Source organism: Pteropus vampyrus, unplaced genomic scaffold (assembly GCF_000151845.1).
Source record: "Pteropus vampyrus isolate Shadow unplaced genomic scaffold, Pvam_2.0 Scaffold1, whole genome shotgun sequence".
In the NCBI taxonomy this organism is placed as follows: domain Eukaryota; kingdom Metazoa; phylum Chordata; class Mammalia; order Chiroptera; family Pteropodidae; genus Pteropus; species Pteropus vampyrus.
The window spans coordinates 26,137,521-26,150,264 of record NW_011888782.1 but is presented as its reverse complement, the minus strand read 5'-3'; the positions used below and the strand labels follow the sequence as shown (position 1 = coordinate 26,150,264).

The 12,744-nt window shown below is 32.4% G+C and overlaps 1 protein-coding gene across 4 annotated transcripts in view; it reads right to left on the bottom strand.

Annotated features, from left to right (window-relative positions):
* GSK3B (glycogen synthase kinase 3 beta) overlaps positions 1-12,744 on the bottom strand; it is a 182,991-nt gene that overhangs the window by 41,303 nt on the left and 128,944 nt on the right. For all 4 annotated transcript variants that reach the window (XM_011373937.2, XM_011374016.2, XM_011374098.2 and 1 more), the window contains one exon: positions 2,229-2,324. In XM_011373937.2, coding sequence (XP_011372239.1) covers positions 2,229-2,324 — 96 coding nt within the window. The remainder of the gene's footprint in view (positions 1-2,228; positions 2,325-12,744) is intronic.

Here is a 12,744-nt window from a genome sequence, read left to right as displayed (position 1 = left end):
AGAGTTCATAGTAGTTTGAGCATACAAAATAGGGAGAGAATTGAGTCATTCTACACATGGTATAGGAATGGAAACCTATGAAAACAAATAAATAAAGGGGCTTTATATACATTATCCAAGTTTTAAAAACATTAGTGTAAGATATAAAAACATCAGGAATCCACAGGGAAAAGGAAGGTGTAAAGCATACAAATTTACCACAAATCTTCTGTTGGCTGCATTTTAACTATAATCAATTATTTCTTACATTCCATCTGGCTAATACTTGAATTGAAGAGATATAATACAGGGGAAGAATGCAGAATATGACATACATTAATACCGGTTGCGGTCTTGATTTTTAAAAAAGAATGAGTATAGGGACTGTTAAATAGGTTTCATGACCTCAATTTCAGCATTATACTGGTCAGAAACTGATGAATAAGATTATATTAAAAAGAGCTTTATTTTTCTTACATCATAAAAATAACATGCTTATTAAAGAAAATATAAAAATATGGAAAAGCAGAACAAAGAAAATAAAATCACCTGCATTCTTCTCACCTAAGCTAATGTTTGTGTTTTGGACTATTTCCCTGTTTTTATTCAATAGACAGAATTCTCTTTGCTTTTTGCTTTTCCTTAACATGGCTGAAATCACGGTACACCACAAACCACTCATAAGCACTTAAAACTTGAAATAACTTTACTGGATTCAAACTGCAACTCTACCTCTAAATCCAAAGAGGCCACCTGGGATTCTCTGAGTTTAGAGCCAAGTGAGAGACCCTAAATATCTTCTGATCCAGATTCAAAAAAACTTTAAGTACAAAGATCAAAGAATGGTTTATCTCAGAATATTTAGTGTTTGTTATAAATTTAATAAGGAGGGGGAGGGGGCGACATCTTGGTCAGTGAAAGCTAGTCTATAACTCTAGCACTAAAATACTACTGAGGTCTTTGATTCTAACTAATATATAAAGAGTAATGATGACTTTTCTGAAGTAAGGATAGGTAATGAGACTATGAGAACTTAAAAAAAAGTAATCAGAATCATAACAATTTAGAGAGAGAAAGATATACTTTGAATCTGGGAATGTAAATTATTTCAACTATAGTCTTAAATTACTTCACCGCAATTTAAAAGCTCTATAATTAAATGAACTTACCAACATTCAAAACAAACTATTGTATGTACATTTTTAAATACAGGAAGTCTCTGCATGATATACATATTAAAAAGTTGAACATTTCTAACCCACAAAAATACGTAATGAAATATAAGTAAATGGGAGAGGGGTACATGGCACATAACTAGAAGTTTAAAAGATCTGGCATTACACACACACACATATGCACGCACACACACGCGCTCAAGCATGAATGGAAGTTTACTGGCTTTGTCACAGCCACCTATTTAATCTGGGATAACTCACTTAGTATCTTTGGCCAGAGTTTCTAAATCTATAAAATGAGGAAGCTAGAGATTCAGTCTAGATAAACCCTTTTGAGATTTTTTTCTCCCTCTGAACACTTAATCTCACAAATCAAACTATGATTTTAAAAAACCCCACTTTTTAATAAAATTTCTCTTAAAATCAATTGAATTAAGTATTAAAGCAACAAATAAAAAGTCTTCTGGTAAATTAGTACTTATGTTATTAGAACTGGTTCCATCTAATGCTGAGGTGACACTTTCTCCAATAGCTAGTGACATCCTGTTCTATATCAATTGCTTTCAGTGTATACTCCTAGCGAGATCAAATCTGCCTTTTATTTCTGCTCCCAAAATATTAATGAGAGAAGAAAACATACTATATCATCTATAATGTCTATATATTAATAGCTTAAAAAAATAAATACATAAAATGTATGTTTCCACACGCTGTATATTGAATAAGCACCTCTAATTACATAAAAAAATTAACTTCTGGATTCTAAGTAGTCAAAGTTTATATCTGAATTTTGCTCCTAATGAAATTCTATACTTTAATGATATAGGTACACTGTCCTCACCCTACAAATAAAAGCCCATGCTGGAAAATGTATACAGAAAATCAGTGGGGTTTATGAAACTAGTCAATGAAACACTGAAGTACAACTATCCTGCTATCTCTACGTGCAGAACTGCTGTGTACTGTATACTTAGGAAGCTATCTAGTATCAAAATAGTTTAAAGAACAGCGAGAAACCCAAGTTTCAGTTAACTATTGGTTAATGTGCTTTTATAAAAACTCTGTTTGACTCACCTTAGTCCAAGGATGTGCCTTAATTTGAGGAAATTTGAATTCTGTATAGTTTGGGTTCATTTCTCTAATTTGCTCCCTTGTTGGTGTCCCCAGGACCTAGATAAAGAAAGCAAGTTATTGTCATATTTTCCGATACATTTACATATGTAGTCTTGGTTTCAATGTATTGGTTTCATTGGAAAGGGAATTCCAAAGATTTAAAATACATAACTCAAACAGAGCAGACTTTGACAAAGACTTAATTTTTAACTGACTACAGACCCATGCTATCCTACCCTGCACAGACTTTTACAATAACAATGTTAAGTCAGGGTTGTAAAAAAAGATCACAAAAAAATATTCAAGTAAAAATCAGGTATTTTTATTCTATCTAGAAAACAATCTATTGCAATGATGGTATCTGAAATTAGAATACCTTTTATTCATTTAGTAAAGTATAGCCAAAGGTTTTATTACTAATAAATTAATCAGGAGAACCCTACTCAAACAGTCATCAATAATTTCATTCAATTACTGAATATTTAGTGTTGTCCCCTGTGTAATATAGAGGATCAAAAAAAAAAAAAAAGATTTTCTGTATGATGAACTTATATATTTGTGTATGGAAAAAGTATAACTGTAATACAGGATAAAAATATATTGATCACTTCATTGCCTCTAGAGCTGCAGTAGGCACAGAACAAAGGAAAGTACACAGACATGTCTGTACAAGAAGGATGATAGTAAGAAACACTAAATACTGAAAATGAGAACTTTCTAAAAAATGACATACATTATTCATCATAACTCTGGGGGCCTGGTAGAAAACAAGTTTGCTGAAAAAAATATTAAGCCATTTACAATTCAAGGATAGTTGCACAAAAGGAGTGGAATGTAATGATATATACTTAATTTGTAGTGGCAACCAGTGAATAATCAGGGCAAAGTAAGAAATTCAGTATTTTTTTTCCATTGATTCTAATTCTCTAGACTTCATTAAAATCTTCAGACCTTAATCAAAATCTTAACTGTTCTTCAAAAGACACTCTTAAGAAAACGAAAGCCAAGCTAGATTGAGAAAAAACATTTGAAAACATATATTCTACAAAGGAGTTGTATCTAAAATATACAAAGGACTATTAAAATTCAAAAATAAGACAACCCGATAAAAATAGGCAAAAGATATGACCAGACACTTTACTAAAGAAGACAGAGATGGCAAATAAGCACATGAGAAGATGCTCAACATCATTAATAATTAGGGAAATGCTAATTAAAACTGTAAGACACCACCTACATCCTTACTAAGAAGGCTAAAGTTTAAAAGACTATGTATACTAAGTCTTGGTGAGGATTTGGAGCAAATGAAATTGCTGGTGGAATGGTAAAGCATCTCAGAAAACACTCTGGCGGTCTGTTAAAAACTTTATATACTTACCATACACCATCATTCCCACTCCTAGGTATCCACCCAAGAGAAATGAAAGCGTATGCCCACAAAAAGATATTTACACAAATGTGCATAGTATCTCTTTTGCAACTGCCAAAAAGTGGGTCCATAATAGGTGAATAAGCAAACAGTGGTTTATCTATACAATGGAATACCACTCAGTAATACAAAAAGAACAACATGGACAGATCTAAAAATAATTATACTGAGTAAAAGAAGCCAGACCAAAAAAAGTACCTACTGCATAACTTCACTCTTTTGAAATTCCAGACAATTTTCTGTCTCTAGTGCTACAAAGAAGATCCATGGCTGTGAAGGGCTGGAAGGAAATATTACAAAGAGGTACTAGGAAATTACTGGGGATGATGAGTATGTGCATTATTTTGATTTCATGCTGATAGTTTCACTGGTGTATATATGTCAAAAAGGAATCCAGTTAACTATAAACTTAGATGTAATTGCCAAAAAAAATAATTTTTGAACAAACTCCTAATGTCAGTGTAAAAATAATCTAAATTATAACACATCATTCTATCTCTGATTTCTAACATTGTTCTGGAGGGAAGCTCATTCTAGGGCACTGGATACACAGCTATACAACTTTTCTTCCTTCTTGTAGAATTCCAGCTTTAAAGAGAGAAGCAAAATGTTGTCTATTACTGGGAAGGGAAATATCTGGCCTTCGTACCTGGAGATATTTATAAGTCAAGAACTATCCATACTTAAAATATAAAGACTAAAAAATTTTAACTTACTTTTTATTTTTAATAAAGTAAGCACTTATATATTCTGCTGAAAAGAATGTGTGTGAGTGTGTGTGTGTGTGTGTGTAGGTATATATGTACTTTGAAAGAGGGAAAGGAGTGAAAAAGAAAGGAGAGTGAATTTATCAATAATTCTGCACCCAAATGCAACTCCACTGGATTAAGTACTGAAGAAAAACAACAGCCATGACATGAATAAATAGTATTTAAAAGTACATACCTTCAGTAACCCTACAACTCACTAATTCCATTTTAAGGTATATATCCTAACCTAGAAAAACTATACATACAAGCCAACACTGTTCATAGTAAAATATTACAGGCAAAAGCAAAAATCCAACAGTAGAATTAGTAATTGTGGTACAGTCATACAAAGCTTTACTAACTAGCAATGAAAATGAATGCATCAGAGATACACATACCTTATGGATGAATCTCACACAGCGGTGAGTTTTCATTCAACAATTTATAAACACAGTATGACTGCCTTATATGAAATTTAAAAACAGGCAACACTAAACTATTTTAGTTTAGTAAAACGATGTAAAACTAAATCAAAAGCATGGGAGTATTCATTAGAAAACTCACGTACAGATTATTTAGCTAACAGGATGTAGGAGGAGGGATTATAACTGGGATGGGGCATAAATAGTTCCTCTAATTCTTAATATGAGTGGTAGTTATAGGCATATTCACTTTATTATTGTTTTATACTTAACATTTTAAAATATATTTTGCATTATATTTCACAATAAAATGACACTTAAGAAAGGCCCAGTGAGTATTTGTTGTGCAATCTCCCTCTATTTATTCAGTAGTTTGTTAACACAAGACACACTCCTAACTCCTTACACGCTGTTAAAAATGCCCTAAGGAATGAGAGTTGTATGATGTACACATTAGTAAATGCATCCTTTTACTGTATAGACAGAAATCTCATAGACTTATCAGCTGTTTGCCTAACTTTCCTATAGGGAATGTGTGAGAGAACTGAAGACTTACGAACTGTATAATGAAAAGGCAAGATGCTCTTTGGAGTGAATGTTACAATTCTTATATACATATACATATATATACACACATATATATATTTATTATAACCTAGGAATATTCTTAATGGAAATCAATCTGTAAAACGTAAAGCAGATGAGAAACATATGCCATATAGACAAGGTTCACTTAACAATCAATAATATATTTAATGTGAAAGCAAACAGGTATTCTATATGTGTATGTGTATATTAACACCCATAGCCTTCTGCCTAAATTCACTCTTACATCCACTTAAAACCATTTCCCTCAAATACTTATAATTAACTAAGGTTCCATATTTATGACATTTTTAAAAATCATTTTTTACATAACCAGAATCTTTTAATGTAGGCTAGTGTATTCATGTGGAAAATCTTTTATCACAATGGAAAATAATCCGCTTTGAGAGTGATGATATAGTTGTATTTCTAATTGGTGGTCAGAGTTTAACTGTGTTCTTTACTTTCAAAATATGAATATTTGTGACTTAAGCTTAATTACTAACTAGTAAATGAAATCATTGATCTATTCACTATCAATTATTTAAAAGCAATTTAACCAAATAAATTAGCCTGTCACCACAAAGTAGCAATGGAGATTTTCATTTGTTCTTCAATTCAAAAAGAGAGATTCTAATGTTGTAGTTTGTTCAATGTTTAATTTCTCTTGCCAAATATTCAACTACTATAATCATTTTTTCAATTCGTTTTATTATTCTTTCATCTTAAAACCAGGTTCTCCCTAGGCTGGCTAACAGAGATGGAAACTAGATGGGAGGTCCCTAGTGCATGGGTCAGAAAACTTTTTCTGGAAAGGGCAAGAAACTAAATACTTTAGGCTTGTGGGCCACAGAGCTTCTGTCGCTATTCAACTCTGTTGCCACAGCATAAAGCAGCTATAAACAAAAATTTATTTGTAAGGATAGGCAGCAGATTGTATTTGGCTCCTGGGCCCTAGCTACCGACCTCTGATCTAGTCCAAATATTTCAGAGATGAGAAAAACTGTGGCCCAAAAGGAGCAACTTTTCAGAGGTCAGAACTAATCAGAGGCAGAGCTAGGACATAATTTAAATCCTATTAGTGGCAAACCAATTTTAGGAGACAGTATCAAAGAATCTGTTTCTTGAATTTGGTTGGAGGACAAATTCTAATTTTGGAAGTTGTGAAAAATGTTGATGCTATTAAGCACAAAGGAATGGAGGCAGAAAAGAAAACAATATTTTAGACATTCGAGAACCCAGAGGAGTTCTCCACCAAGTGGTAAATACTAGGTATATCATCTAGAAAAGAGGTTGAGGTTAGAAAAAAGAGCTTTGGTATTTGGTAGCTCCTGACATACAGGTACTAGGTGGTTGTGACATTGTGTATAATAGGTGAAGCATGCTTTAGGAGAAGAGTGCTAAAGATGGGGACCCATAGTACACAAATATATGGAAAAAAGAAAGTTTAAAAAGAAGGCCGAGAAAGAATCCAAGAAATTGGAAGAGGTCCCACAATGATACCATGAAGAACAAGAAATGGGAACATTTAAAGTACAGAGAGGCAGGTATCATATGACACAATGAGCCCAGGTAAATTAAGCTCAACAGGTGTTCACTGCAGTTAGCCATGGAGGCTTCCTTTCCAACTATGGTGAGATCAGTCGTAAGAGTAAGCAGACCATAATTATCGGAACTGAGTAAGTAGAGACGGCATATATAAGTTCTCTTTTTAAAAGGTATATCAGTGAGGGAAAGGAGAGGACAATGAGAACTATTTATTGAGCATCCAGTATGTAAAAGCTCTGTGCTATGTAAATTAATTTTCTTTTCTCATTTAAAGTTTATAAATACTCTATTACCCTATTTTATACTTAAAAGAAACCTACGGTTGACTAAGGAAAATTGACTTCTCAAAGTTACAGTTTGTCAGTGGTAAATATGGGATTCAAATGCATATATAGCTGACTCCCTAAAGTAGTCTACCCAATATTAAGAGCAGAAACAAAAATTTTTTTAAATAGTTTTTAAAAACCACTTTCTTAAACTCCATTGATTATCCCATAAAATAAAACCTGAATCCTTTTGAGTCGTGCAGGATATGTTATATGTATATAAGGTCATGAGGCTATAATTGTTTTTTAAAACAGTTAGACTTCTTAACAACTTTAAAAAAAACATTTAAATAAAAATAATATCTTGAACTGTTACTGTAATAGATTTTAGGCAAAAGAATAATATGAAGAAATACGGGTAACTAATTAGCTAAACATGATCAAAGACTATAACAAATCTCAAAATTATTTTATAAACTTTTGTAAAAATTATTTTAACGACTTAGCAATTTTGATAAGTCACTTTCAGTCTTCCTTAGCTGTAGATTCTTAATGTAAATCCCATGCTTACTCATGCTTAAGTATATTTGCAATACCAAATACACGAATTTAGTATTTGTTAGTGATTGTTTCACATGTGTAGAATTTTGGTTGGAATGTAAAACGGTGGGCAAGTACTATGAATGTGTACATTATAAGTAATATTATTGCAAAAATTTTTAATAGCAAGGCCTAAGTTGCAGAAATTATTATTGTTATTGAATTGCTTCGGATATAAATATTGTGCATATCTAACAGAGAGCCATTACTATTTTAAGGTGGTCAAATGTAAACTAAAAGCCTTATATAAAGTAGTGCAATTCTGTATAACTCTGCATCAGCTGTTTAATAAATTTTAAATGCCCTGTAAAGGCTTGCACTACTTAAAAAAAAAAAAGCTTTCAGTCATTATGAAGTAACTGATAATAGAATTGATCTCCAGGTGTTAACAACTAAAAAACTGACAAAATACTTTTTAAAGAAAAAGGAAAATATGACCCAGAAGCGAGAGGAAAAAAAATCAGTCGACACAGATCCAGAAAGGACGGAGGTGAAAGAATCAGAAAATAAGAACTTTAAAATAGTGATGAGATATGAAAGATAAAAGAACCTAACAGTAATTGTACAGTGAAAAATACAGCATGTGATATGGAAACTTCATTGGAAATCTAATAGCAGTTTAGATATCACAGAAGACAATTAGTGATCTTAAAAAAAAAAAAGCAAGAAAAATAATCAAAGCTGAAGCAAGAAGGTACAAAAGGCTAAGAAAAATATATACATATGATTGAAGTCTGAAAAGGAGGTGGGGGAAGTTGGGGAACAGATGCAGAAAAACTACTGAATGAGAATTCAATGAAAAGCTCAATGAACTCCAAGCGGTATAAATTTTAAAAATACCATACCAAGTCACAACCAACCAATAAAAGCCACTGATAAAGGAAAAATCTTTCCCCAAACAAAAAAAAGACTCATTATATTCAGGTACCTTATAACAATAATGACAGCTGACTTATCAGAAGGAATGCAAACCAGAAGAAAATAGAGACCTTCCTAAAAAAAGAATGAAAAAAAAAGCTTGAAACCAAGAAATCCTATATCCAGTGAAACTGTCCTTCAAAAGACATTATTAGGCAAATTAAAGCTAAGAGAGTTTGTCACCAAGAGATTTTCACTAAAAGAAAGCACTTTAGGATGAAAGAAAAGGATTCCAAATGTACATTCTTATCTATGCAAAGGACTAAAGAGCACCTAAAATGGTAAATATCTGGCTAAATGTATGACATTTCCCCCTTGTTTTTAAATTTCCTAGAAGCAACTGAGTGTTTAAAGTAAAATAATAACAAGAGCACAAATGACAGGAAGGGGAAATGGAAACCTACTGTTATAAGGTTCTTATTCTGTATGTTAAGTGGTATATTATTATTTGTAGACTGTGATAAAGATGCCAATTTTCAATCCTAGAACCTGTAAAAAATTGCAAGGAGGTATAGCTTCAAAGGCCAACAGGGAAAAAATACTCATTATATCCATAAGGTGGCAGTAAAAGGGAAAAAATGGAACAATAAAAAGAAAAACATCAAGATGGAATACTTAAACCTAAGCATATTGATAATTACACTGAATGTAAATGATCTAAACGCTCTAATTAAAAGGTAGAAATTGTCAGACTCAATAAAAACAAGACCTAAGTATATACTGTCTGTAACAAATGAACTTTAAAAATAAAGACTCATAGGTAAGGATGCAAAAAGATACACTATACAAACATTAATCATAAGATAGAGTGCCTACATTAGTATCAGAAAATGCAGACCTCAGGACAAGGAATCAAAAATAAAGAGAGACGTTTCCTAGTGATAAAAGTAATTTTAAGACTAAACTTAAAATATTGTGAATACCATGTGTTGATGAGAATGCAGAACACTGGAACTCTCATATGTTGTTGATGGGAGTGAAAAATAAAACTGCTTTGGTGAACAGTTTGGTAAATTTCTTATAAAGTTAACATGTGCTTATATATAACTAGCAATTTCAGTCCTACTTCTTTATTGAAGAGAAATATAAACATACCTCTGCAAAAATAGTTGTAAGCAAACATTTCATAGAAGCTTTACCCATTACAGGAAAAAAAAAAAAAAAGTCAAACGTCTATCCACAGAAGAATGGATAAACAAATTAGGGATATATTCACATAATAGAAAACAATTCAGCATAAAACAGAGTAAATAGATGATAAAAGCAAACAATATGGATGAATCTCAAAAACATGATATTGAACAAAAATTACCAGTTACAAAAGAAACATACTACATGACTACATTCATATGAAATTCTAGAATAGAAAAAACTAATATGTAGTGATGAAAGCAAACCGATGGTCACCTGAGACAGAAGATGGGAGACTGCAAAGGAGCATGAAAAGGGTGATAAACTATACCAGTTTGCCTGGGACTATCCAGGTAAACTCTTCAGTTCTGGGCACACTGGGATATTAGGTCACTCTAGGCTACATACAGAAACATTTTTGGGGTGATGGAAATGTCCTCAATCTTGACCAGGATGGTGGTAATATATATTTGTCAAAACTCATTTAAATTGTACACTTAAAATGGCTCATTTTATTACATGTAAATTACATCTCTACCAAGTTGATTTAAAAAGTAAAACAATAGTCCATTATGTAATTTGTGATGCTTTAACCACGCTAAATACAACCAGATGTTTATTCTTCTAATGTTGCTATTTTAAGACTAGCATTAAAAGTATCAGTCTATCAAACCTTAAAACCAGAATTTTTAAATATACTATATATGTCTTTAAGAAAACAAAGGTATAATTTAAGATGCAAAGGAATGTAAGAATGCTGGAAGCACCTAAAAGATTTTTTCAGCTTCTTAAATCATTTGCTCATTCAAAATATTTACTGAGTTCTCATCCTCAAGGAGCTCAAGGGCAAAGAGACTTATACATAAATCAACTATAATCAGCTAAAACCAGTGTAACAAAATAAGCATAGAAATATGTGTGAAGTCAAAGTGCTATATTGCACTGGAGAGAGGAAGGGATTCTGGAAAGGGTTCTGGAAGGAGACACAGGAGTTGATTTTATTTAAGGAATCTACAAAACAAATGAGTCAGAATTCTGCACACTAGGTATGAAGTAGAGAACAGCATGATTTGGATAACTGTTAACAACTGAGCAGTAATAGAGACTAAAGACTGGATAACGGATGATAGCAAACTTAAAGGCTAAAAGTAAATAAGTGACAGATAATGAAGAGCAAAGATTCTGAATGTATCAATACCACAAATATGAGGCATTTTAATAGACTATCCTACTTCTACTTTTGAGTATATCTTTAGGTTTTAAATTAAGTTTATTAGGTTCAGAGTATATTCCTACTCAATTACTCCTGCTGAATTATATACTATATTTGAAAACTTTGAAATAATATAATTGTACCTTTTCATTTTATAGATAAAAAATAATTTTTGACATGGACCTTATCATTTCGAACACAAAACAAGTTTTAGGGTTCCCTTAAATTTCAAGAGATGGAAAAATAATATTTTTTCAAAACTTTCAGACTAAAGATATACTTTAAAAAAAAAAACATTTCTGGATTTCCTAAAAACTGAGTTCCTTCAGAACTTAAAAGAAATGAAACTGCATAAATGTTTTGTGTACTTTTTTGTAAGTATGGTATCATACCACAAAAAAGGGCGGGGGAGATGTTAAAAATTATCACACCACTGGAAAGAGTATGCATTCTCAGTGATTTATTATTAGAGTAAGACCTTTCTATTTATTGCAAACAAACAAACAAAGAAACAAAACTATTCTTTGGTCCATTACATTGGGAGTGAAGTGTGGAAAAATCCAAAGATTCAGAGATCAGCCTGCACATTCCTTTGGGTATGCTGTTCTTCCCTTATGAGTATTATCAATCATTTCCTTTGAGTCCCGTCACATCCACGTTTAACAGTTTTTTAATTCAATTAAAAATTTACCAGCACACTGATAAATATCAAATCAGGAATTATGATTTATTTCTTCAAAGAAATAAAGCCAAGAATCTGATAAAAACAACACAAGTATTTTACAAGTATTTACAATAAATACAAGTATTTTTTCATAGCCTTGCTTTTTAATAGCTCAACACCAGAGGTCGCCAAACTTCAGCAATTCAGCTGCTTGCAGCCTTTAAAGCTTAATTCTTGACCTAGGGTTCCTGGATGAGCTTCAGAAAGCCCAAGGATCTCTTAATATTATGTAAAATTCTGGCATGTATCAATTTTCTGGAAGAGAGTCCACTGCTATGAACAGATTTTCAAAGTGGTCCATGATCCAAAAGCTATTAAAAGTTGCTTCTCTCATCATTAATAAACATGAAAAATTTAAATAAGAATGAATTCCAGTAGTGCCCGACCTTTCTGGCACCAGGGACTGGAGCTCCTATGAGAATCCAATGCCTGATGACCTGAGGTGGAGCTGAGGTGGAGATGCTAGCTCTGGGGAGCAGTTGCAAATACAGATGAAACTTTGCTAACTCACCACTACTATGTGGCCCAGTTCCTAACAGTATTTTGTAAATGTGCTAAGCCTTGGCCAGTCTGACCTGCTACTAGGTGCAAGAGGCCAAGGCCCATGTATACCCGGACAGTATCTGCACTGTAGTCAGTACAAATCTCCACCTTTCCTGGAAACAAATTTGTTTGTTGGATCCTTTGTAAAAATAAACTGTTATCCCTGGCAAAAAAAAAAAGTCCGTGGCCCTCGGGCTGGGAACCCCTGAATTAAGCAATCAAATATTGTTTATATAATACATATAATATATATTGCAAGTAAAAAATCTGTAACCCAATGTGTTATGAGGTGTATGTACACATTCTGGGGAGTGGGAAAAGAAGGCAAAAGTTTAATATGTTGTCCTTG